General features: G+C 36.8%; 1 protein-coding gene across 5 annotated transcripts in view; it reads left to right on the top strand.

Annotated features, from left to right (window-relative positions):
• The window catches only part of ARB2A (ARB2 cotranscriptional regulator A), a 258,055-nt gene that overhangs the window by 4,039 nt on the left and 227,581 nt on the right, over positions 1-26,435 (top strand). For all 5 annotated transcript variants that reach the window (XR_015280929.1, XM_086869011.1, XM_086869013.1 and 2 more), the window contains exons 2-4: positions 18,406-18,531; positions 21,790-21,891; positions 24,461-24,561. Coding sequence is in view for 4 of the 5 variants with exons in the window: in XM_086869011.1 (XP_086725137.1) it covers positions 18,471-18,531; positions 21,790-21,891; positions 24,461-24,561 (264 nt within the window). In the remaining variant the exon portion in view is untranslated. The remainder of the gene's footprint in view (positions 1-18,405; positions 18,532-21,789; positions 21,892-24,460; positions 24,562-26,435) is intronic.

Below are 26,435 nucleotides of genomic sequence, written 5' to 3'. Positions count from 1 at the left end.
TATTCTGTTGTGTATGTATCCAAAGAGGAAAGATGAACCATGTAAGACTTGATCAGGCTAATTTTAGATGTTTCTGCTACTGTGGTTTCTTCCAGGTTCTGTTGGCCAGCAGAAATTAAGGAGACCAATCTGTGCTAAGCTTGCTTTACAGACATTTGGCTATTATAGGTATTGATTTTTAATACATAGGTGAAATAAGTATTATCTTAGCAAAAAGGCTATTAGCTGAATCAATATATTTGATATGATGTTAATTTAAGAAACTCTTCTATGTCAGCAAACAGTTTTTTCTGTGTCATGGTTTAACCCCAGCTGACTATTAAGTACCATAGTTTGTTTTGCCCCAGTGGAATGGGGAGTGAATTAAGAAAAAAATGTGAAGCTTACATGTGGACATAAAAGCAGTATAATAATTGAAAGAAAACATAATGCTACTAATGGTAATTGTAATGAAGAGGATAGAGAGAGAGGAAAATAAAACTCAGACAAGTAACATGCAGTACAGTTTCTTACCACCTGCTGACTAATACCTAGCCCATCCCTGAAGAGCCATCATCCCCCCTTCTGGGTAGCTTCCCCAGTTATATATTATATAATGTTCCGTGGTGTGGAATGTCACTTTGGCAAGTTCATATCACCTGTCCTGGGCATGCTCCCTCTCAGCTTTTTGTGCAGCTAATCATTAGCAGAGCACGAGACACACAAAAGCCCTGGACTTGAGGTAACCACTACCTATCAATAGCCAAACCATCCAGCAACATTATTCTCATCCCAAATCCAAAACACAGGACTGTACCTCTCATTCTGAATCCAAAACACAGCTACACTAACCCAGTCAAAACCAGGACATGCAGGTAGCCAAAAAGAAGAATTTTATTGTCTGTCTAGAAAAAGAGATGATGATTAAAATAAGAATTAACTGTACATATTGGTAGTTGTACTGCAAGTTAGCCAGTTCCACTGTTGACTGGAAACAGGTGCATACCTGAAGCACCAGTAAGGTTAGTGCTTACATTTGTTGACACTTGTGCATTTAAACTCAGGCCCATCAAACATATTTTTCCAGTTTCTTCTTTTTTTAGTGTTGGAAATAAGGAATTTTACTTTAAATTTCAAGTCAAAAGTTTAGGCTTTTTTTTTTTTTTTTTTTTTTGAGAGGGACATGCTGAAAATGTTTTTCATCATATTGAAAATATTCTTGATTACTCTTAAGTACCCCTAATCAACTCCAAGGTATAGGTAAAGAGTATGAAATTTAATAGGAAGATAGCTTTGGAAATTGTGAACTATTTCCCAAGATAGCTAATCTGGATTTGTCTGAATTACAAGGTCCATAAAGTTGCCATTTTCCATTTGTGTTGTATCATTTAAGGTACTTAATTTGAATTCTCTGGACATTTCAGCAGCAATATACAAATTCTGCTGACCCATAGAGCTTTCTTCATTGTATCAGATTTATGCAGTGTCCGTAGTGAAAGCTGCTGATGGGACATGGCAAAAAGTGTGTTCTTTGTTTTCTTGTCATCCCTTGACTGAGGTATCTTTTCTCTTAGGAACAGGCAGAGTGGACCCCTGATGGTTTTGTTTTAGGTGTATGAAGAGAGGTGATACTGTACTTGGGAGATGTTTTATACTTCTGAGTCTTGGTTTTTGGAGTAATAACTGCTTGTTTGAGAATATGGACAAAGTAATTCTGATTGATCATGTTCTCAGAGTGCCAGGTACTCTCCAGGTTGTCTACAATGCTGTGTGAAAGACCAAACTTAGCAAATCATGTGGTGCTTATAGTTTCTTTTGAAGTTCTGCAAGCCAGGCTTTATAAAGTCTTGAAATGTGCATTTGAGTGGCTGTCATGTTTTAGCATACAATACATGCAAATCTTTAATCCTTGTTTAACTTAAAAAGATGGTAAATTATGCTCTTGCTTTGCATCCCTCCTTCTTATTTTAGGCACAATGTGTAACAAATCTTGAAAACATCTTGCTTGTTTTTCCTAACAAATGGGCATCTCATTCCCCTTGCAGAGCATGTGTGTTACAAACCCAGCACAAGAAGGAATTTGTTAAGTGGGCTAGATTTGAATAAGTACAGGCACAACAATCAAAAGGAAAACTGAAAGTACTTCAAAGAAGAAATGCAGGAAGCATTAACAGAATTAACAGGAAGCCTTGGCAGTGGAAGAGCCAATATATAAAAGCATTATTGAAATTTGGTGAAATGAGAGATAAAGAGGTGTTCATGCACACAGTCTCTATGTCTTGAATAATGATCATTGTACTGAATATCTTCCCACCAAATCACACAGTTCAGTCTTGTGAAATAATATCTGAATAAAAAGAGAATTCTGTATCTGTATGTTGGTATCTCCCATGCTGCAGAAGTGTGTTAACACAGCCTACCTGCAGCCTAGGAGGAAGATCTGAGAATAAGCACAGCCATCAAAATAAAAGCTGCTATTAATGCAGACTTGCATTTGATAAATGCTAATCAATAAGTCAAAAATTGGTGGAAGTTTCTTTATACTTTATCTTAAATGTTTGCATTTTGGAATATCAGGGTTTGAGTTTTGGAAGCATAAATTATTTCCTACCACAGTGATCACTTCTTGAGTCCTTCCTTTGGTCTCTCTCTATTTCTTTCTTGGCCATGTTGGCAAATCAAGCTAAAAATCTTTTAGGCAGCAGCTGTATCCCTGTTCTGTCACCTCAGTTGCACCTGGTAATGAACAAAATCTGAAAATTGATAAATTAAAAGTATACTCTTAAAAAAAAGAAAAAAGAGGAGGGGGAGGGAAAAGAAAGAAAGGTAGTTTTAACTCAGATCAAGTCACTGTTTTGGTTTAACTCAAATATGATTCCCTGAACTGGTTCTCTGTGCATTGCTACAAACAGTTCTGTCAGCTGAGGGGATAGCATGGGGTGGGACTGCTAAAGTCGTTTTGCAAAGATGTGTTTGTGAATATGTCTTTTGATTCTAAGACCTGGGGGCAGGAAGGGTCTTTGTTCTGTATTTGCTCTCTGTGAAACAGTGGGGTACTTGTTATCTGTCTGGATGAAGTTGAACATAGCATTCCCTTGGCTTGGATTTAACATTTCTCAGTATAAGAAATTGTCCTCAATTTTTAGAAACTTTGAGCATGTTCTGATAATAGCAGCATGAAGGCTCCAGGTTATTTCACTCTGTGTTATGTCCACTGTGATAATGAAACTTTTATTTCCATCAAGAAGCAATACGTGCTTAACCATCTTGCTGTGTGAGATTTCGTATCTGTAGCAAACCCCAGCTAGTATCCTGACTTGTACTTTCTTTATTAAGACATGATTTTTTATTGTCAGTGACTCAGAAACAGACAGTGACATTTTTGGCACACAGAACCATTTGTTCTCTGTTGTTGCTCTTTCTAAATAGGTTATATCTCTTGAATTGTAGCATTACATTCATGTGAATCATCCTATTAACTTCACTAACATCAAATAGGTTGCGTGTACATTCCTGCAGGAGAGCTCTAAGTTCTTGTTCATTATCTTTCCAGCATAATTCTCTGGGCAATTAAAGATTTTTTTTTTTAAATTTTTTGTCTTTTCATTCTTTGTTCTGTTAGTTCTATTATCCTTGTCTTTCTTTCTGGTGAGTATTTAAGTAGTCATAAAAATTAGGGTAACTCCCTAAGGAATAATTGCAAGAGGACTACACCAAAAAACCCAGAAGCTTGAATTTTTGCCAATTTGAAGTGGTTGGTTAAAGGAAAAATGAGGAAATAGAAATATACTGAGATGGAAAGTACAAGTCTGTAAGGATGTCAACCCATACCTGTATTTTCTTGAGATGAAAGATCAAACTATTACCTGATTTGTTTCAGACACTGAATTTTTCAGTGTGTTCATTTTGAGAAGCTCTGATTTTTGCATTCTCAGCGATGTCCAGAGGCAATGTTTTTAAGAACACTGTTTAAAAAATTCCAGAGAATCATAATCTTTAAAGATTGCTACTAACAGTGATATCAGAAAGCTTTATTTCTGTGGGTATGTTAAACTATCTAGCTTTCTAATAGAGGAACATGGTGTAGATAATGTAGTATTTTTTCTTTGGTTGGTTGCTCTAAATTGCATTTCTTTTTCACGGTATAGGACAGCAGATAAATAACTTTTAATCTTTTACTTTATGAGAAATGGTGGTAGATATACCTCCCCACAAAAATATACTGTGAGGGTAGTCAACCATGGGAGTGGGGCCCAGAGAAGTTGTGGAATCACTGCTATCGCACATCTTCAAAACTTGACAAGTGCCTAAGCAGCGGATTCTGTTAACGCCTTTCAGTTGACCTCCAAAGGTATATACAGATCTAAAAAAGCTATACCTTACCATATACATGGTGCTGTGTTGCTGTGCTTCAGTGTTTTGGATTAGAAAGAGGATACTTGGTACCAGTCTACTTTTGTGTCAGGTATCAGCCTCAGTGTAAGTGTGTAAGAATCTCCAGCAATTCCACCTGTACAAGACATGCTGTGCTCTCCTTGTTGGTTGGGCATGCCTGCCAGCACCACAGAACAGTTGACTGTGCTAGTTCTGCCACAGAGCTGTGGTGAGGATGTCCACTGTCAGGAGACAAAAGGGAGTGTGATCTGAGGAAGACTCTCAATTGGCTTTGTCATTTCCATATTCATCCTGTAATGGCAGGATGAATGAAACCAGGAGACTGGAGCTGTGTGGACTAAGGGAAATTGGGAATAAGGAGTTGATTTGGCAGTGTCTCTGTTAAAGCTCTTGAAATGAAAATACAAATGAGGATGGGGGAGGGAATGGAATGGCACTAGAAGCTCTCAGGATAGAATGTGAGGCCAAATAAAAGACAGTGAGCTTGTGAGAGAAGTAGGAGAGATGATTGAAAGGCACTTAAGTGTGGGAGAGGAGGAATTGAGGTTGGAAGACGTGAGGGTTGTACATAAAACTCAAGAAGGTTAAACAGAATACTGAGTGGCTCCTTAGTGAGTATCTTCATTCAGTGCATTGACAAAGGCCGAAGTGCTGTTGAAAAAAACTAGAAATGATTATGCCTTCTGTATTGGGTTTGTGTGACAAGGTTTTAGCAGCAGGGTTCTGCAGGTGTGGCTTTTGTGAGAAGCTGAAAAAGCTTCCCACATGTCCAGTAGACCCAGTGCCAGCCAACTCCAAGATGAACCTGCTGCTGGTCAAAGGTGTACCTCTGCAACCTGTGGAGGTTCACAGAGGGGTAGGATGGTGCCCAAAGGAGCTTGCCAAGACTATATTGAATAGAAACTTAGATAAACATGGCACTGCCATAGAGAAGTAGTTGAGAATAGAGATCACTTTTTTCTCCTTTATGTTTTCCACATTGTTTTTTGTATGAGACTGGACTTTTGGTGCACAGGTGCTGAAAATTTTCTGTGCAGTCTTAATTTTGGTGTTTCCTGGTACCTGTAGACACTGTTTTGGAAGTGTGTCTTTGGGTGAGGAAGGCACAAATTTTGGCTTTTTCCTGCAGATTGACTCAGAATCAGAAAGGAATTCCTGAGAATACAAAACTAAGACCCCTGAGACCACGAGCTCTTAATTCTTGCTCAATCAGACACTGTTCATAATGATTCTTATATCCCTTGTGTGGTCATTGCTGCTGTGGGAGGTAACTAACTTGTTAATGTATGTGTACACACACACATACACATTTTCTGTGTGTTAATTTGGTGTGCACTTTTGCTTTTTCTTACCTTGCAGAATGGTAAAGTTGTTGACATTGGCAGGGACCTCTGGAAATGACGTAGTCCAATCCCAGTGCTCAGAGAAGGATTAGCTAGAACATATTACTTGTGGTAGTGTTTAATAAGTTTTGAGTGGATCCAAGGACAGAGATTCTGTAACCTGTTTTTACAATCAACTCTAATGACAGAGGGGCAAAGTAAGCTCTCTGTGGATTATGGATAGAATTGTGAAGGTTTGAATATTTTCTGGAACAAGATTAGAACCAAATGAGGTTAAATGTTGATACCAAAAATTGGTATATTTTATTTAACAGTAAAAGAGGCAAAGAGAAAAAAATAGGAAGAGGTAGGGGGTGGAAGGACAGAAAGAGTGACAGAGGAGACACATCAAGTAGAAGCATATTTACCCCCCTGTGATCTTGATGATGCCTCATTGATCCTCTGTTCTTCTAGGTGGTGGGGGTCCCCCACCGACAAAGAATGGAATCCTATGGACTAATAAATGTTTGGGCCAGGTGGGAACCCCCAGGTACTTCCCCTGAGGGGGCAAGTTTGACACTGTCCCTTGCAGAACTGTGGATCAGTTGTATGATTTTACATCACATGCAGTGCTCTGGTGCAGGGTCTGGGGAAGTGCTCAGGGGGCCTTTAATGGACCACGACACCCCCTCAGTGGCCCATGACATGAATGTCCTATAGGTGTGGCTTGCCTGGCTGAACCAGTTTGAGTAGTGGAGGATGGGTGTTGTTTGCTCTGACTAGAGGCTTTTCGCCATGCACCTGAAACTGCCTCCTTCCCTCTTTGGTGGAGTGGGGGTGTCTCTACATACCTGGTCTCAGTAGATAAGACAGCTGCTGGGCTTCATCCTCCTGTGGAAGTATTCTTCTCCCCCAGCTCAGACATAAAAATAGCATAATTTTTATCTTAAATTAACTTACAGTCCAGGGGCCCCGTTCAGGGTGCAGTGGTCTTTGGTGCAGCTTTGTTGATACAGCTTCACTGCACAGTTTTAATGGACAAAAATCCTTCATAAAAATGTTTAAGCCATAAAGTACAGTATTTCAGTCTCTGACACTTGTCTGGGTGCCTGCTCCAATGTTTGAGCCCCATTAGTGTAAGGAAGTTTTTCCTCATGTTTAGTCCACTTTGTCCCCATTGTATTTTGTCTTGTCACTGGACAGCAATGGGAAGACTAGCTCAGTTGTCTTTTGTCCCCTCTGGCACTTAATATATATATTGATTCTTCTTCTTCCACTCCACCCTGGCTTTTCTCCCTGCTGTGTTGTCCTGTGTCTCTCAGCCTCTGCTCAGATACCAGATGCTCCAAGCCCTTAACCATTTTTGCAGCTCTTTGCTGATCTCCTCCAGTTTGTCTGTGTCTGTGTTGCACATGGAGCATCTGGAACAGTCACGTTATTCCAAGTGTGTTTAGAAATGCAGAGTAGAGGAAAAGGATGATGTCCCTCCACCTACAGGCAATGCTTTTCCTAAGGCAGGATGTCATTGAAGGGATCTTCACTGCTTTGTTTCTTCAGATCTCATTATTGGGAAACATTATGTAGTCTGGGTATATAGGTATGTCGTCTAGAAAATATTTCCTACTTCTGTCTAAATTTTGTATGTTTCCCTTTCCAAGCTGTATTAGCTTGAAATAATATGTTTTGTGAAGTTTCAGAGACAGTAACAGAAAAAGTGTATTCATTGGAGGGGAGAAATTTGCTCCAGCTGATTCTTGCAAGAGTAAGGAATATTTTGAAGCAGAGTAATTTTTACATATCAACATAAGTAGGTAGTTGCTCTCCATTTAGTTTGTACCTTATCCTTGAGGTAATTAAACACCTGGCTAGTTAAGGCATATTTTACCAAAAATATAAAATTAGTATTTCTATGCTATTCTGGCCTTGATTTTAAAGCACTTGAGTCTTAAGTTCAAATAATTATCTGTTCTGCTTATGTTTTTTGGTTCTGTTAGTTTTGATTGTCTCTGAGGACAGTGTTCTGTCTTCTCTTCCTTTCCCCATTTTTTTTTAATCTTCATCAAATTTTATGATCCACCTTCCAAATTTCTATAAAGTCTGCTAAACTTCACGTACATCAAGGGAACATGTATTTTGTCTAGCATTGCTGTTCTTTTATTCACATGATTTGGGGTTTTATTGCTGTTTGGTATAGGGTAATTGGTATTATTGTCAAATGATTTTCCATTTGTTTCCCCCCTTCTTTTATACAGTAAAATTTAGTAACAAAACATGGTGAGTCTCAAAATTTTCATTTATCTAAGATTTTTTTTTCCTTTTTTCCTTCTTCTTCAGCACAAGGAATTTAGCACAGACCGTTTTTGCTTCTTTGGCCTATGTCACATTTTTAAGCTGTTGTAACTGAAATGTTTCTTCCGCTTTCATTTTGAAGTAGGTTAAAAATGTAAAATATTAGAGGGCTAGCTACATTATTGTGTGGATGTTTGCAGCATATTTTTGCTTGGTGTTCTGTAGTTGATTTAGTACTTTCCTTTGAAGATTCATTTTGTCCTGTGTGTATACTGCTAATGTGACCGTGTAGTGCTCTGTACAGCATCCATTTAATTACAGAGGAAAAAAGAATTCTTGTTTACACAATGGCACTTTATGGCTAGTGTTATTTCAGCACATATTTTGACAATGGTCAGTTGTTTGAGAAAACGTTTATATTGACTATAAAGTGGTTTTCAAGAGTATGTTGTGCTCAGTGGGGCTGATGCTGTTTTGTATTTTTCCCATTCAGCACGCTGTTTAATCTGTATCTCTGCTTTTCTTGTATTAGTTTTTGTCTTGAGAATAAATATGATCAGCTGCTGTAGAGGTTAATGTAAACAATTTTAACACAGACAGTCCTTAGTAAACATGTATGTTGTTCATGGCTTTTTAGGGTTAGACATTATCCATCTGATCATAAGGTGACAGGGAAGTAAAACAATTTTAATGGATTATGTACTCTTTTCCTATAATTACAGTTTGTTTATCTATAAACAGTTTTGTAGCTGTTACATTTTTCAGCTACCACACTATTCAAATCACTCAGTTGTGTTTAACAGCAATAAACGGGGATTTAGAAAATTGAATGGAACAGAGAAACTGGAAAAAAAAATTACTTTGGGTACAACCAAAATTTAATAGAAGGAGACTCTGTTAAGCTTGTTTATTTTCCCAGAAGAGATAGGACTTGGCTGTGCTGTCTAATCATGTAAAATAGAAAGAAAACATACAAAGGTGTAGCAAACTTAGTGTCTGAAGCCTGAAGCAAAGTAAGTCAAACTGGAAATAAAGTACAAAGGACATTGACTAGCCTTTCAGACATCACAGCAAGTGATGGACTGCTAAGCTCTTAATAATTTGAATTTTGCCACGGATGCCTTTCTGTAAAAACCGCTGTAGTTAAACCTAAGTTACTGGTCTTAGAGACTGGTAGATGAAGAAAATAAAAGACCTCTGTTTTAAGCAGACATGATTGATTTTGAGGGACTGTCTGGCTTGAACCTTCCAAGAAAAAGTTAGGAATTTTTAATGATTTTTTTTTGCCAAACTAAGTTGTGTGTCCCCATGTCCTTCTCTTCCTGCTTTTATCTTTACCTTTGCAGTTGGCAGTACTTGACTGATCTCTGCTCAATCACATTCTGCACAAAATTAAAGGCAGTTTTTCTCCTTAATAGGGATTCCTTCAAACTAGTAGGAAATGCAGTGCTTTCAACAAAATGGACAAAGAATTTTGCAATGTTGGTTTAGAATAACTGAAGTTTCTTTAGCTCATGTCTTTTAGTGGTTACTGCTAGGACAGAGTGTTTAGGCTTAAGGCTAAACCAGTCCTATGGATACATCTGTTTAGCCTTATTGAAGTAGTTAATCAAATAAGTAGAATTTATTTTTTTCAAGGACTTTGTTTTATAGTAAAAGCTATGAGTATGTATGGCAAAATGATTGAGAATAAAAAGAGAGCACTTGCTCCACAATTTTTCTGGCTTTCAAATCAAAGGTGCAAATGAAATGGCCAGATTAATTGTCATAATTATCATCTGTATTTGTGGGCAACAGTAATCAGTCATGTAGGAAGACTATGCCAGGAGGAATTGCATAACATTTCGTAAAGATATGTGTAAAGTTGTGCAGTGACAATGGTATAATTTCCAAACAGAAGGCAGACTGTAGTATGACTGTCTGGGATGTTGTGCTTAAAAGAAGCTGGGGGTGCTGCTGGATGGCAAGCTGAACAATGTGCCCTTGTGGCAATGAAGTCAAACTGATGACTGGGTATTGGTAAGAGATGTGCTAGGGTGTTGTGTGGTTTGTCCCCTGAGTTCAAGAGAGATATTGATGAAGAACTGGGAGAAAGTCCAGCAGATGGCCACCAGGATGATTTGTATGTTAGAAGGGTGATTAGCATGACAACTCAACATTTGGAGAAAAGTTCAAGGAGGTTGTTCAGGTTGGAAAAGACATCTTCCCAGTTTAACTGTTAACCCAGCTCTGCCAAGTTCTGCCAGAAATAAGGTTTCTAAGTGCCATATCCACACATACTGTAAGTCTTTCCAGGGATGGTGATTACACCAGTACCCCAGACAGCCTGTTCCAGTGCTTGATAGCTCTTCCAGAGAAATTTTTCTAATACCTGATCTAAACCTCCCTTTGTGGATGCTTTTATGCATCTTGAGGCTATTTTCTCTTATTTGTGAGAAAAGACCAGCTCCCACTTTGTTGTAGAGAGCAGGAGGGTCTTCCCAAGCCTTCTTTTCTCCACACTAAACATACCCAGCTCCCTTAGGCAACACTCAATACTTGTGCTCGAGACCCTTCCTCAGCTTCACTGCCTTCCTGTGTACATGTCCAGTACCTCAGTGGAGAGACAACTGGGAGAAGTTTCATCAATCATCCAGCACACAGAAAGATAGTTGTGAAAGAGAAGCTGTTTTCTGCTCAGAAGGATGAAAAGTGAGAGCAGAAATTTCATCTCAGTATAGGAAAAAGGAAATCTGTTAGAAATAACTAAACACTGAAGTTTCTGAAAAGCATGGTGGAATCTTCCTCACTGGAAATATTTAAGGCTCATCTTGGCAGCACCACAGCTTACTTGATCCAAGGCCCTGTTAAAACCTTAAACTTAACCTTAAAACTTAACTTTTAACTAAGTTAAAACTTAGTGAAATAAGGTCCAAGAGAAGGCTGGAGACTAGGTAATTTCACAAGATCTTTTTCAGCCTGGACTACTCTGTGATGCTGTGGTTACAACCTTTTGTCAGTCTTGGCGGTAGGCAGAGATAGCAAGATTGTAGATTAGGCAGTAGCAAACTGTATAAAGAAGTGTGGTTACAATTGCTGATTGGCACTTGATGGAATTTTTTTTTTATATAAATATTTGATTTTCAGTTTTTAAAGCTGAACCAGTAAAGAAAACAAAATTTACTTTTTTTCTTTTTTCTTTTTTTATTTTTAATGTCTCATGAAAAGATGGACTGATGTGGAAAAAAAATAAAAAATGCAAATTTGACAGAGTCAGAATAAAAATACCACATTTATTTAAGTATTGAGCTAAAAGGAATAATGTATTTATATTATTCACATTTTTTATAATATATGTATATATGTAGTAGTGCTACTTTATGACAATCCACCAGAAGCAAATCTGAGGATTGCAGTAATTTCACAGGGCTATTTGCTTTGCTTGCCAGGTAGTTGAAATTAAGTGGTACAGCTGTACTTGGTTCAGCTGGCCATATAGCACGTGCTGCCTCTCAGGCATGGGCAGAGCAAAGACAGTTGAGATGTTATATTATTAAAGCTTGCACAAATCATAAACACTGAAGAAGCAAGTGCTCTACAGGGAGAAAAGCTGTGGGAAGAGCTGTAAGGCAGATTTCTTGAGGCAGACATTGCCTCAAATAAGAGGTATGTACATGATTGGGATTTGGGCTTTTTTAGTCTGATTCTAAAATAAGGTAACTTGATGATGAATTGATGCAGTAGCCCTGCATGCTCTTTTCACTTGTGTATGATTTGATTCTGCATAGCATCCATCTGTTTTGTATATTTTTGTGTCATCTGCAGTATTTGCATTAGATGCAGAGTAGTCAGGTGAGGTGGTGATATATATTTGCATGCGCACATTCCAGAAGATTTTTGAAGAAATGTGTTGTAGAAAACTGAATGCACCTCTTACCTTTTGCTAGTCTCCCTTTTGTGCACCTCTCAGCACAGAGTCTGAAGCAGAATCAGAAATACCTTGCTGTTTATAAAGATCTGGGCTACAGACCTGGATTCACTGCATTTCCATCTGATTTGTATGTGTTCTTTTAAGGAGTCTTCAGTTCATGGCAGACAGTCCTTCGAAAAGTCATACTGTTACTGAAGAGCAAAGGAGGAAAGGGGGAAAAAGGGATTTTAAAGTACTGGACACTTAGGCGTATGCCTAGGGTTTTTTAGCAGCTTTTGATGGTGGCCTAAGCAGAAACCATTTCCCTAGAGTTTTCCAGTTTCTCTCTCTTTCTTCTGTGACACTCTGGAAAATTACTTTGGTGTCTCTTTTAAGAGAAGGCTCTTTTAATAGTCTTCAAGTTTTTCTCTGTTCAGAGGCATATTTCTCTCCCAGCTGACTCATGGGATTGCTTGAGAAAAGATGATATTAAAAAAATAATAAAGAATTCTGGCTTTGTCCTGTAACTACTTAGTATGTGCAGAAATGAGGCTATTGAGAGTCAGTCTTCTCCACTCCATCTTTCAAGTCAAAATCCTATTAAAATTAACAGTACAAAGTACAAACATCTTAATCTCATCCAAACCCATTTTTTTTATAAACTGTCACAGGGCAATTTCAGCTATGTTGTGAAGTAATGTCCTACCAAGTCCTTGTAACTTGTCATAATGTACACTGCCTGGAAAAGCTGATTCTGTAAATAAGGAGCATTTCACTCAGCTGTTTGCCACAAGTTTTATTGCCTCAATGTTTGTTTTTTTCTGTCCTCATCAGCTGAGATACAGGCCCAGGAAATAATGGAAAGTAAATCACCCCACTAATTGTAGTGTTATTACAAGTTATATGGCCTTTTCCTGACGCTTCAGTTGCGGGATGTTAGTTCTTCATAAACACTGATTCTTTGGATTTTCCCTCACATCTGCTGTTTGTGAAGGATTCTCTCTGGCCTTTTAGAGGGAGGTGATGGTGAAGGCATCTTGAAATGAATGTCTTACTCACTGGTGTACATTCATTTCAGGTGCTGAGATTGGGAAAGCTAAAAAAGGTTCTTTGAAATTCTTAAAACAGGAATCCAGGCTGAATTTCCTGCCTGGCAAGTGAGAAAGATACAAAAAGAGGTTCTCTGCAAACATTTTGACTTTCAGGTGTTGGGTTAAAGTCACCTGCAAATTCCTTCTCTGAGCAGCATTCTCCTGCCTTCACTGCAGGGTCACTTTTTCTGTCCCTAGAATTGGTGGCCCGATTCACTAAATAACTGTCTTTCTACCTCAACGTAAGTAGGGTCCTGTACACCTAATTATTGATAGTTTGCATATTTAAGAAAGCACTGCATTGTAGTATTGTAGAATTATCCACAATAGGTGGACAAGTCCTTCCTCTGGCTACTCCTTCACTCACCAAACAGTGGATGGGGCAAAGAACTCGAAGTGTAAAAGTGAGAAAACTTTTATGGATTGGGATAAAGACAGTTTTATAGGGAAGGTAAAAGCTATGCACACCAGCAAAGCAAAATAAAGAATTGCAGATATTCAGCCATCCTCAGGAAGTCACAGCTTCATGTGTAATGGTAACTTGGGAAGACAAACACCATCATTCCACACATTCCCTGTTTCTTCTTTTCTGAGTTTCTATTGCTGAATGTGGTATCATGTAGTTAGCTGGTTTCAGCTATCCTGGCTGTGTCCCCTCCCAGCTTCTTGGGCACCTGTGCCTGTCTGCTGGCAGGGCAGCACATGGAAGCAGGAGAGCCCTTGATGCTGTGTGAACACTGCTCAGCAGTGTTAACGATGCTGCTTTCAGCACAAATCCAAACCCTATGAGCTACTACAGAGAAAACTTACTCTCTCCCAGAGAAAACCTGTACAAATACTCAATGCTGTTGTTGCTGCAGACGGTAATTTTGAACCTTATGTTTGGTTGACATAGCATTATAATGTCAACATCTCAGAGGCTGTGTTGAGGTTGTACTGCCTATTTTTAAGTTATTTTGACATGTTTTTTTACTTGTGCTAATATGGATATGTTTATGAAGGTAATTTCCAGCATTTCAAGGAAGTTAAACCAAAACCATTAAAATCCCAGTTTGTGGACTTGTGTTAACACTGCTTGGTGTAAATAGTTGAGTTGCTGACACATATTGCTAATGCACATGGCTCCTAATCATCTGTTGTTTGAACTTACAGGGTAAATAAACCAGGAAGGTGGTTACTGTGCAAATATATCAAACTTTAATACTGACCGCAGTCATGTACTTTGTCAGTAAGTTCTACCACCTTTTGGTAGAGTACAAAGATCTACTGGGATTTAGGGACTTTAGGATCACTAAGTAGTTACATCTGCCCTTCTAGCATTTATTAATCCCCTTCCTGTTTATGTTTCCCCTCCCTTTTGCAGTGGTCTGGAGCATGCTCTGAACAACTAGGTAAATTTTCTTGAAATTCCGATAAGTCTTAGAAAGTCTGTGTTAAATGTGTGAGAAAAGCCATTTTGACTTCAGCAGAGTGGGACAGGCTTTAAAAGTAATTAATGGCAAGAGGCATGTACTACTAAGCAGATCCTCTGATCCTAAATTTCTGATCACTAAAATGGAGATGCTGTAGGTGCTTATTAACATCATCAGAACTGAGCGTAAGATTCTGTCTCTGAAACTTCTTTTACTAGAGGTAGACATTTTCAAAGCCATTTAGTCTAAAGCAGACTGGAAATAGTAGCCTTTTAGAACTTAAGTTGAGTAAACCAATAAGGACTTAAAAATATTGTCTTTTAAGTGTGGTAAAGTGAAGTACAACCTTAATTGATTGTTATTAAGTTGTTATTGATGCCATCTGTAGTGCCCTGAAAGTGGGAAAAGATAAAATCTAATTAGACAGAAAATACTGCTAAGATAAATTGTTGCATTTTTTTGCTTTGTTGAGCCAATACCAACAAGGGACTCAAGGCAAATTGTAATCCAGCCATCTCTTTGAAGAAAAATTAGATCTTAATAAGTCATCAGCCACATTATAAAACTCTAACCCATACTTGTTCCTGGTTTGCTTGGGATGTCAGTTTACAAAGAATAAGACTTGCATTCTATTACATTCTAATAAAGGAGTGCAATACAAAGAAGTGTTCTGATAGCACATCTTCATGTTGTACACACGTAAGCTTGAAGGACTTGTGCTATTTGAAGATACTTGCGTGTTTTCTTATTTCTTCTTGTTGTTAACACTACAATAATTTATAGCCTTTATTTGGAATATTTGTAATATTGACTTAACTTCAGGTATTCCTAATTTTGGGCAAAATATTATACTGTGTTTTTTGTCACACTTCTGGCTGCATCTGCGCAATGAAGAGTATTTTAAATATGTTGTAATCTGTATATGTGTACCATATATGGATGGATATGATATGGTGTTGTTTGATTTAAAAAAATATGACTGTTATGCCATCACAAGGTCTGTAGTCCAAACTCCCAATACTACTTTACAGGCAACAAAATTAAATATGTGCATGTTCTCTTATGTGTGCATTTTTAAAAAATTAATGTATTGATGATTTGTTTCTGAGTCCACCAGTTTCTGTAATTACATAAGCAAGGGTATAATGAAAATGCAGCCTCCTCATCTCATGTGAAACCATGAAACCAGAATATTTCTGTTTCAAATTATTTTAAGTATTGCTGAGCATGGAGTTTGAGGTGCAGAATATGTATAAGATACTTTGTGTCAGAATTCTTAAGTTTTCATGCATAAGCAAGATACATACAAGATACATACTTTATCTTATTTGCTATTTGTATCTATTTCTTCAGGTGAAATAGTAACTTGTGCTTTAGGAAGTATGCCTGCCCTATGTATCTAATATAGAAAAAACAGAGGCGTTTTCAAAATACTCATCTAAATAATTGTATGAATAACAACATGAATGAACAATTGTAAGAATATTAACACAATAAGAACAACACATTTAAAATAGTACTTAGTACAAGAAACTTGATGTCATTCAGGAATTAATGTAAAGTCAGTATATGCAGTTGAAGATCACTGGAGTTTGAAATAAATGCCCAGAATAAGCTGCAGATTGAAATTAATGCCTAGAATAAACTGCAGTTTCTGCTTTACTTATATGGAACCACTCAGAGAGCTTCATAATTTTCCACTGTTCATTTTTGTACCATCAGTAGTGAATCTGGCACCTCTCTGTCAAAGAACAGAAAACCAATTCTCTCAAGTAATTTCTTTTCTTTGTTAATTAAACAAGTTAAACAAGGGATTCCAGAAAATCCTGTATTCACAGAAACAATGCACAACTTACTCTGTGCTTGTTCCATCCTCATTATGGTATCAAGTCCTCCCTCCAGTGGCTGCTATAACAGTTTTTACTTTTTATCAGAAAGAACTGTAAATTCTCTCCCTCAAAGCTAAATTTGGATTTATTTATTTTGGTGCTTTTAGCTTTACAGTTGAACTATTGTCTACTCAGTAGCAGGGTCTTCATCTGTTAAAGGAAGAAGAATGGTATCCATGGCAGAGACAAGAATAGCAAGGATTCCTGGTCTCTGCATTGATTTATCTGATCAGGGAATGGGGTCTTGTTTTACAAGGTGAATCTGTTCAGATAGATTTTATGTTTCTTCCCTTGGCTAACCAAAAATCTTTGAGGACTTGTATGTATTTTGTTAACTGCATGAACTTACTGTTACCAAATTATGAATTTTCAGGTGTTGTATAGTGAGAACCACTCAATTTCATATGACTAGAGTAATTTTAATCTGGGCTATTGCAAAACACTATCAATGTAATTTTTTAGCACTTTGAATAATTTTAACTGAAATTACTTTTTTTTTCTATATGCTTTACTAGAATATACTGGAATTTACTAGAATGTACTACAATGCAGAATATAGTGGGTTTGTGCTGCAAATATACAAAAAAGGTGGACAAGATTTTGTATTTCGTGGTCTTTTTTTCAGTGGACTGCTTGAAAGCATCTGAGGAAAATACCTAATACCATCCATTTGTGGGAATCAACATTTGAATCACTTTAATATTTGCATTGAAAACATTATAGCTAGAAAATGCACAAAAAAGTCTCAGTAGTTTTGCTGTTATTTTTGTGATTGCTTTTGTTATGGGTGGTGACTAAAGTGTTAGACAAAAGATGCACATTTTAACTGAATCATGTCATAATTTATGAAGTACACAATATAAACAGAGTTTTCTTTGTGGAGTTGTGTCTTTAAAAGACTCTTGTGCTGTATTGCTGTTTCCCATCAGCTTTGTCTGAACAGCCTTTACAAAGGAAGGTGTCAAGGTCTGCCATAGTTTCAATGTGTAAAATGGATTATTGGACTTTCTAGAGCTCTAAGTTTGAAAAACCAAATCACAACAATCCCTCAGACTCTTACCTTAGTTAATAGCTAACACCCCCTTAAATTGCTGTATTACTCCTTTAATATACAAGAAAATGTTTAATAGGTTTTCTCTATGTAGAATGGAGAGGTAGTCTTTATTATGCTAAGTGTATTTTTTTTCTGCTGTCTATACAATGAACTGCTGTTAAACCATTTTGGGGTTCTTTCTTGTGGGTCTAAGTGTTAGGGAGCCAGTAGTACAGTTGCTGAATCCTGTTACTGTTTTTACAAATTACAATTGAGATAGAGTTCATGCAAGCTCATCAATGATAAAGTACATGAGGGAGAAGAATAAAACAAGTTGGTAATGACTGACAGATAAAACAAAGAACCAAAAAAAGATTAAGGGAATAAGAATTCAATGCACTGAAGTCTTTTTATTGAGAAGGAGGAAGCAATTGTGATTTGGTAGTTCACTCCCTTGGTGTCATACTCAAGATGAAAGAGTCTGTGGATTTGAATGTCTGGGTTGTGTTCTGTGCAGTAGGAGAAATTTGGAAAAAGATTTTATATGTAAAAAATATGTATATGTATTCTCATCTTGAATACACTGAGATGTGTTTTGCAGCTGGACAAATGCAGTTTTTGTATTTAAATGCATTTACAGTACAAATACATTTTAGTATCAGTAATTCATTGTGAAAATCGGTGACTTAAAATTGTGTTTCATGAAGCTTTACTAAAAAAATAATTTAGTATAGTAATGACAACAAAGTGGAGTTAACTGATGAAGAAAATCCATGAAGATTGAGGAAGTTCTGTTGATTGTATTTTGTTTTTTCTTGTACCTTCTATTTTGGACTTGCAGGTGTTGTGCTTCTGTAGAAGGTCTGTAGTTTACTGATGCTGCATTAGAATTTATTAGGTAGAAATCCTTTTAGGATTAGGGAGATGTATTGTTCATTCTTGTAAACTTGAATCTTTAACCAAACTTGGTCAAACTTCGGGCTTACAATACCCAGATTTATTTTTTTTTATTGTATTTTTTTTTGGTGGTGTAAGCAGTAACAGACAAGAGCTGTTCAAGAAGAAATCAGTAAATTTATTAATTTCCAACTCTCATTCTTTTTCAGATTGTCCTTTGAATATTAATCTACGTTTACCTCAGTATTTTAAAGTTTGTTGATAGTTTGGATAAATGATGGCTCAACTCCAGCAGGGAGGTCCAGATGAAAAAGAGAAGACCACTGCATTAAAGGGTATGAGTATTTTTTGCCTTTTTTTTACATAAAAAAAAAATGTTCATTTTTTTGGCATTTCAGAAATGATTGTTAAGGAAAGGAAAATAATATGATATAGGGGTGAGTTAGAGCTTGGGAATTACAATACTAGAAGAGAATCTTGTGTCTATTGGTGCTAATCCTTATTGTCTAATGGCATGCCCATTTATCAGAATTTTCATTAGATGAATATAAAACATAGTGGTATGTCGTAATGGAATATACTATTCCATTACTATTATAGTAATGGAATAAACTATTCTTTGCCTTTTAAATGTTTCATAATTGTCCTTTTAGAAGGTTGACTGGTGCTTTTGTGTTTGTAGTTTTCGGAAGTTTTGATTTAATTTGTGTCATGATTTTGTTTTATAGTTAGGCAACCATATTACAGCTTTTAAAAATCTCTTGGAGTAAAATGCTAAAAGGGAAGAGGCTTTCACGACATTGATTTCCATATTGGTTTTATAAAGTTCCCTTTGTAAGTTTTAAATAATAAACTGGTCTAAATGACTTAGGGGAAAAAAATAAATTACCTTAATGTATTTATTGTATTTATGTATTTTCCAAAATGCATATTTTGGATAGCGGCTTTCAGCTTTGGAAGTACATGAAATTGGTTTCGACCTACAAGTTAACCAAACATTGATTTAAAGTGCTTGCATCACACAGTTGTATTCTAAGTTGTCTTTCAAAGGAGAAAAAATAACATAGCTTGCCACTCCAGTGTACATCTTGGATTTCTATCAAAGCATTATTAGAAAGCAGTGTTCTGTATATGTGATGATAGATGGTGTTGCTTCAGTTGCAGCTGACTTTTTGTGAAGCATTTGGTGAAAATCTGTGTAGTACTTTCATCAAACTTTCTGCCAGTTCTGGCCAATTAGTATCTTTTGGCGAAGTTATTGTTCAGGTTTGGAAGTAAAACTCCCATTTTATATGTGGCATTAATTCGATTATCATTAAGGATTAGTGTCATTGACGTGATCGAGTGATTTTCTGTTTAGCTGTATAGAAGGTCTCCTGCAGGATTGCTCACTTTTCAGCTCTGTTGAACTATCTCAAATTGAGTTGGAAAGTCCAAGATTTTGGGTGAGAATTGTAGACCAGATTTGGAAAGAATCACGAAGTTGTAAGACACTTCAGATGATTTTAATTTGAAAAGTTGCACATGAAGAGAGTGGCCATGTCAGTGGTTGCAGCTCAGAACAGGTGCAGTCTTCCTTAGTGACTGATGAAAGCTGTAAATCATGACAAGCTGTACATACTGCGAATAAGCATAATATACTTCATATAATATGGTCCTTAATATTCAGGAGGTTGATATTTTGTTGTATAGTAAGTGACACTTTTATGTAAATATATCTCCAAATAGATCACAGTAAGAAGGTGTGGAAACTCAAATGAAATTACGTTTTAGGGGTGTGGTATGATTAGAGTCTCATCATCAAGGAGAGAAAGGTGTGCTGAAGAGTGTTTGCTACCTTGATTTTGTCAAAGTACAGAGGAGGAAAGGACATGCTTTTCACATCCTGTTGTGGGAGACTTCGTTGACAAAATTCTTTTATTTTTCCATATCATTTGGCTGAGGACCGAAGGAGCTTCTGCAGAACTTTCAAAGGACAGTGCACAAGAACAAACACATGATTTCTTGCATGAATTGAATTTCATAGAACTTGCTATTAAACAGCTATTATGTAAAAGAAAGCTAGATTTAGAATCATCCACTTAGTATCTGGTGTTATATAGACATCTAAATACCACAGAGATACTCAGAAACCATGATACTTGTTGGAAAGATGTTGACTTTCTGCAGCCATACCAGATGGCTTTTGATCCTCCAGCTTTGCCCAGTGGAATCACTCAGAAGGAAGAGTTGGCAACAATCATGGATGCTGGAATAAATATAAAGTGAACTCAAAGAGCTGTAGAAGACCAGGTCAAGGAACTCTCAAGAATGTTGAAGATAATTTTCAGTACATTGTAGACAGCAGGAATTTTAAAGTGTTGAATGTGTCAGTCCTAAGTTTAGGTAATGTGAGTAGCCTACTGGCAACAAGACCAAGCAAAAATAGTGGTACAAAAGATAAAAATAATGGTTTTAAGTAATACAAAAATAGAAACATAGTGCCAAATGAAACTTAAAGAAAATGAGTGTTTTCTTTGAACTACAGTGTTGGATAATAATAAAGGTCAAAATCAATATATTTAGAACGCTTAATGTATTTCCTTGGTAATACACAGTATCTTGATTTGTGAAACAATAATAGTTCAAAGTCAGTTTAGCACTCATGAACAGAATGTTTGTGTGGTCTTCAATTTCATCTAACGAAGAAGTGGGAAAATATATTTTAGTGAAATCCTGCTGAATTGTTTCTTGATCTTTCTTTTAATTATTAATCAGAAAATACATTCGTAGCATAGCACTGTGTTATGTGTGTGAAACACAATGAGGAGATGAGAGATTGTGTACACTACTACCTGTGTAAGCAGTAATTGTTTGGTAGTTACATGTACATGTAAAGTTGTCCCTATAATTTTGCCCCTGGTTAAATGTAAATCCTTAAATCTAGGGTAAAGAATATAGGTTATGCTAATTTTAGCGTACTTGCATTAGTGACTACAGGCTGTATCAGGCTGTACAGTACTGATCTGAGAAGGATGTGTATACCATGGTGTGCTGTAAAATGGATGGAAGTTTTCCCTTGAGAGCTATTAAAGGAGGTGGTTGAGAGAAGGATTCAGGTCTTAAAAATCTGGGTATCAAAGGAACACTGGTGTGCTCACACAGCTGGTAAATGCCAGTGAGATGATGTACATCAGATAATCTGAACCCTCAAGAAGGCAGTCAAGGAGCTATCAATGATTTGAAACTGAAGCTAGAGAACTTTATGTTAAAACCACGATGCACACCCTAGACACTTATTTTCTAATTGTGGTAATGAATCATTGGAACAAATCACTATGTCGTTGGTGACTTCCCTATCTCTGGACATTTTTAGATTAGCATAGAGATAAATAGGTAGGTAAATAAAAAACAAATGAGTACATGTACAGGCAGTGAAGTCCAACTTTTGAACCTTGAACAAGATTTCCCATACTGGTGTCCTGTGTTTAGTAATATTGGGATATTCTTCTGCCTGTGAAATCTACACATCTCAGCAAACACATTTTGTCAGCGTTACAAGGGAAATAAAAGACACAGCATGCATTATGTAATTTTTTCTTTTCCTTTTTTAGATTTATTGTCTAGAATAGACTTGGATGAACTAATGAAAAAAGATGAGCCACCACTTGAATTTCCTGATACTTTGGAAGGATTTGAGTACATTTTTAATGAAAGTAAGTAATATGTGCTTTGCAAAGACTATACTTAGAATAATGTTGAGAGGTTATCAGAAGTTGAATTATACCTTATAAGTCCCTATTAAAATTTCATGCTTTCCTGTTAGGAATAGAATTTTCAACTTTAGTGCTAATAGACTTGTAAATCTAAGACCTGTTTTTTATTTCATACAATTATCATAAAAATCCCTCATTTCGTACAACATTTTGGAGTTGTACTGGACCTACTTTATGACTTCCTGCTTTCTGTTACAGAGGTGTTGGTACAAGAATTCTGAAAGTAGTTTCAGTAGCATTTAAAAATTAGAATTGAAGATTGGCCACATATTTAAGGAATGTTTTATTTCCTGATTAATTTTTATGGCTCCAGAAGAAGTTGTTTTTCACATAATAGTTTGTCCCAATTATTCCATAAATACCAATAGGAAAACACCTATATATGTTGCTAGAAGAATTAGGAATGTGATAGACTGTCTCTTCTAGTGTGGAACATAATTTTGCCTTGCAGCCAAGTGTGTGATGACTGCAAGTAAGTACTTCCATCTTGCTTAGTCTCTATGTTAAATTACTTAGTATTTATAATTTCTAGTGCATGCATTTTAAAATCCAGGTGAGAAATGAGCCTCTGAGCTAACATAATACCAGACTGCAGGAAGTGACTCTTTCAAGATTGTTTAAAACCTGTAGAGCAAATGCGAATGTTTACAATTTTACATCTTTGCAGTGCTTGCTCTGTGAACAGGAACTTTAGTTTCTAAATCTGCCAGTTTTACATCTTTCACTTTTAAAGAAAAAAAAAAAACGCTTTCCTTTAAATGATAGTCATTTATGCAACACTTAGCTTTTTAATACCCTGATGGCTTTCACAGGAAGGTACTTAGAGACTAAAAGTGTCATGAAAGTGATGCTCTTTCTTTGATGGAAGGAGTTCAGCTCTGTCACTTTTCAGCTCCTTATTTTTAGATCTGCACAGTGTCTACTGTCTTCCTTACTGACTTCAGAGTTAATGGTTCATATGTGGCTGATAAAAAGGGCTGAAATTTGAATTTTGGGGAATGAGTTATATTACTCAATATTCCATTACGAACCTCACAGCCTGGGTGATTTCCATAGAATGGAGGAAAACCTATTATATACTAAGGGTCAGCAAAGCAAAAAAGTCACCATTTTGCTTTTGTACATTTAATTCAAATGTTCAGTCATGTATTTTTATGTCTTAATCATACGTCTTTTTATGGCAGAAAAGTACAGAAGTTTTTTGTGAGATTATTTAAATCTGAAAAAGGCAGAGGTTCCATAAAGTCCAAGGAAAAATATAGCAGATACTTGTTACTTGAGGCAAGATCCAGTTCATGTTGAATGGTATATTTGAAGAGTATATATCTGAGAAGGGGCAGCCAAAAGTAAAGTTATGATGAAAAATGCGAGAAGGGGGATGTTTGAACCCAAGACAGGGATAGGAAACTGTGTAGAAATAATTCTTTGGTATCTAGTACATGAAGTAAGGCAAGTCTGGAAAAAAGTTAAATCAGCAGATAAGCATAACTATTATAGACATCAGATCTTAAATATTTTATTTAAAGCACCAGGAATCAAAGTGTTGAAGTTCTGTAAATACATGAACCAAGCAATTTTCTTCTATTCAACAGGAAACTTTATGGAGAAACCTTTGTTTCATCATGCAGACATTTCAGCATTCAGCTTCCTTGCACATATCCCTGTTTTTAATGTTTTACAGATCTACTGCAGTTTTGTAATGCTCTGAGATCATAATTTGTGTTTTGTCTGGTAGGCTGAAACATTGTTGGTAAAATACTTGTTTTTGTAGTTGGCTTCCTACTGGTTGTTGTTCTATTATTCTCATTTTAATACAGTCTGTCTTCACCAGTGGTTGGGTATGCTGTTAACTTTGGCTATAAACAAGGCCAACTACAGAAAGTTACAATGGAATGTAAGAGTGTATGTGGTTTTGCTCTGAACAAGCAGTCTGCTTTATTCTACTGTTGTACTTTCAGTGTACTCTAAATCTAGGAGATCTTACTTGGCTTCACTGTACCTTGGAGTTAAGTATTTTCCCTAACTGTGAACATGGTTCTTTCCAGATTAGCTTAGGAAGTTGTTAGCTTGAAGATAAATCTTCCCCTTGCTTCCAGCCTCTTTTGTATTTGCGTTTCTTTACAATGCAGTTAGTTTTGAGGTAGAGGATTTATAGCTACAACTCGATCACCTGCAGATCAAATATTAACTTAAAATGTTTGCATTTCACTGTTAATTCATAGCAGTTGAGACATAAATATGTCTTGTGAAGCAGTTTGGCATTTGATATCTGCGTGCAATTTCACAGTCATAATTTGTGTTTAGCTTAACCTAGCAGTACATACCATAAAAGGGGAATCCAATTTGTTATGCTACAATTGTTTTCTGTTAAAAAGTCTATAACTTAAAATGAGGAGGTATTTGTAATAGCTTGATTTTTAGATGTAGACTTGTATTAAAATTTTCAGCAATTGAGTGTGTCTTTTAGTGAAGAAGTATATTAACACTAATGATTTTATTTCTTTTCCAGAAGGACAATTAAGACACATTAAAACCGGGGAGCCATTTGTTTTTAATTATCGTGAAGATTTGCATAGATGGAACCAAAAGCGCTATGAAGCTCTTGGAGAGGTACATAATTTGTGTGTGTGCATTCATGTGTATATATGTCTATGTGTGTGTGTATATATATGTGTATGTCTATATATGTAGGTATGTATGTGGACATATATATATGTGTGTGTGTGTTCGCATGCTGTGGGTTTGGTTTTGTTTCCATGTGGAAGTGATACTTTGCATACGTTAATAAAGTTTTAGTGAGACTTCAGTCATTTAATGGAAGATATTTCAGGATTTACTGCATATTAATGCTCTAACAATAATTTCTATTGTTTGCTATGTAGCTTAGGGTGTGATTTAGATGACTGTTTGACTTTAGTATATTATCTTCCTATGTAAGTCAGAATATTACACAGTGCAGTATTTTCTTCAACCTTAGTCACATCATGGATTACAAAGCTGCGACGTTTTACTTTTTGGCTGAAGATAAATGCATTGGTTGATTTTCTCTTGTTACTAGGAAATACCAGGAACCAATAAATGAAATAGAAATCTAAAGATGAATTGATTAAATATCTGTTGGTGTATTACATATTTGGGTGCTACTGGTACTTCCTACGCAGTTCAGCCCCCTGTAGTTACCTGCTCACTCCTCACTGTGGGATAGGGAAAAGAATCAGAAGGGTAAAAGTGAAAAATTCACAGGTTACAGTTTAATAGGTAAAGTAAAAGCTGTGCACACAAGCTGCCAACACAATAAGAAATCAATTCACTTCCTTACATCAGCAGGCAGATGTATAGCCATCTGCAGGAAAGCAGGACTTGTTTGTGCATAATGGTGCCTTAGGAAGACAAGCGTCTTATCCATACAACCCTGGAACGGGTTTAGGTTGGAAGGGACCTTAAATGTTATCTGGTTCCAAGCCCCTGCCATAGACAGGACACCCTCTCCTACATGAGGTTACTTGAAGCCCTGACCTTACTGAAGGCTGACAGTCATGGGGTATCCCCAGCTTCTCTGGGCATAGTCTTCCAGTGCCTCACCATCCTCACAGTCAAGAATTTCTTCCTAACATCAAATGTAAACCTGTTTGCTTTTGCTAGGTTTGAAGAATAAACCTAGCAAAACCTTGCCCTCTGTCCCATCACTCCATGTTCTTTTCAGTAGTACTCTCCAGCTCTCTTGTAGCCCCTTTACTGAAAGGTGCTGTAATGTCTCCCTGGAGCCTTCTCTTCTCCGGGTTGAACAACCCAAACTCACTCAGCCTGTGTTCATAGAAGAGGTGCTTCAGCTCTCTGGGAGTGCTCCGTGGTTGCTTGCTCAGCTACCGTTTCATTTCATTCTGCGCTCTCTGCTGAATGTGCTATGGCTGCCCAGCTGTTTGTTCTGCCAGAGCTTTGTTACCAGGGATTGATGAAGGTTGATTTTTACCACCTTCTCCTCATTCCTGCAAAAACTGTGACAGGGAGTAGACAGTGGGTGGGGCTATTGCAGGTGCTTCTCACATCTTTTAATTTTGTATACTTTCCCAGAAAAAAGGGATAGTTCTGTATGTAGACACAATGCTGCTGTGTCTACATTATCCAAGTTACTTGATACACATTTCTTCTGAGAGGAAATACTGTTGCGTGGCCCATGTGTGTGGACTTTGTGTGTCTCTACATTGTTCAAGTATTCCCATTTTCCAAATAAGTGAGTTGGACAAGACAGAACTCTAAAGATCAGTATGGGGATCCTGTGCCACCACACTTTCCTCTGCATATTTGGAAATACGTGGTGAATTTCACATTCTTTGCATCTGAAAAGTGTGTGAAAATAGCTTCAACCCACAGTAGTATGAACAGATTCTTGTGATGTTTTTGGTGTACTTGTTCCAGGAATGGGAAATTGTTACCGCTGAAGATGAATAGATCACGTGGACACAGGTCGAGGTGTGGTGAAAAGA

Source organism: Cyanistes caeruleus, chromosome Z (assembly GCF_971803275.1).
Source record: "Cyanistes caeruleus chromosome Z, bCyaCae1.hap1.1, whole genome shotgun sequence".
Lineage (NCBI taxonomy): Eukaryota > Metazoa > Chordata > Aves > Passeriformes > Paridae > Cyanistes > Cyanistes caeruleus.
Note: the sequence above shows the minus strand (reverse complement) of the source record. Positions and strands in the feature narration are given on the sequence as shown.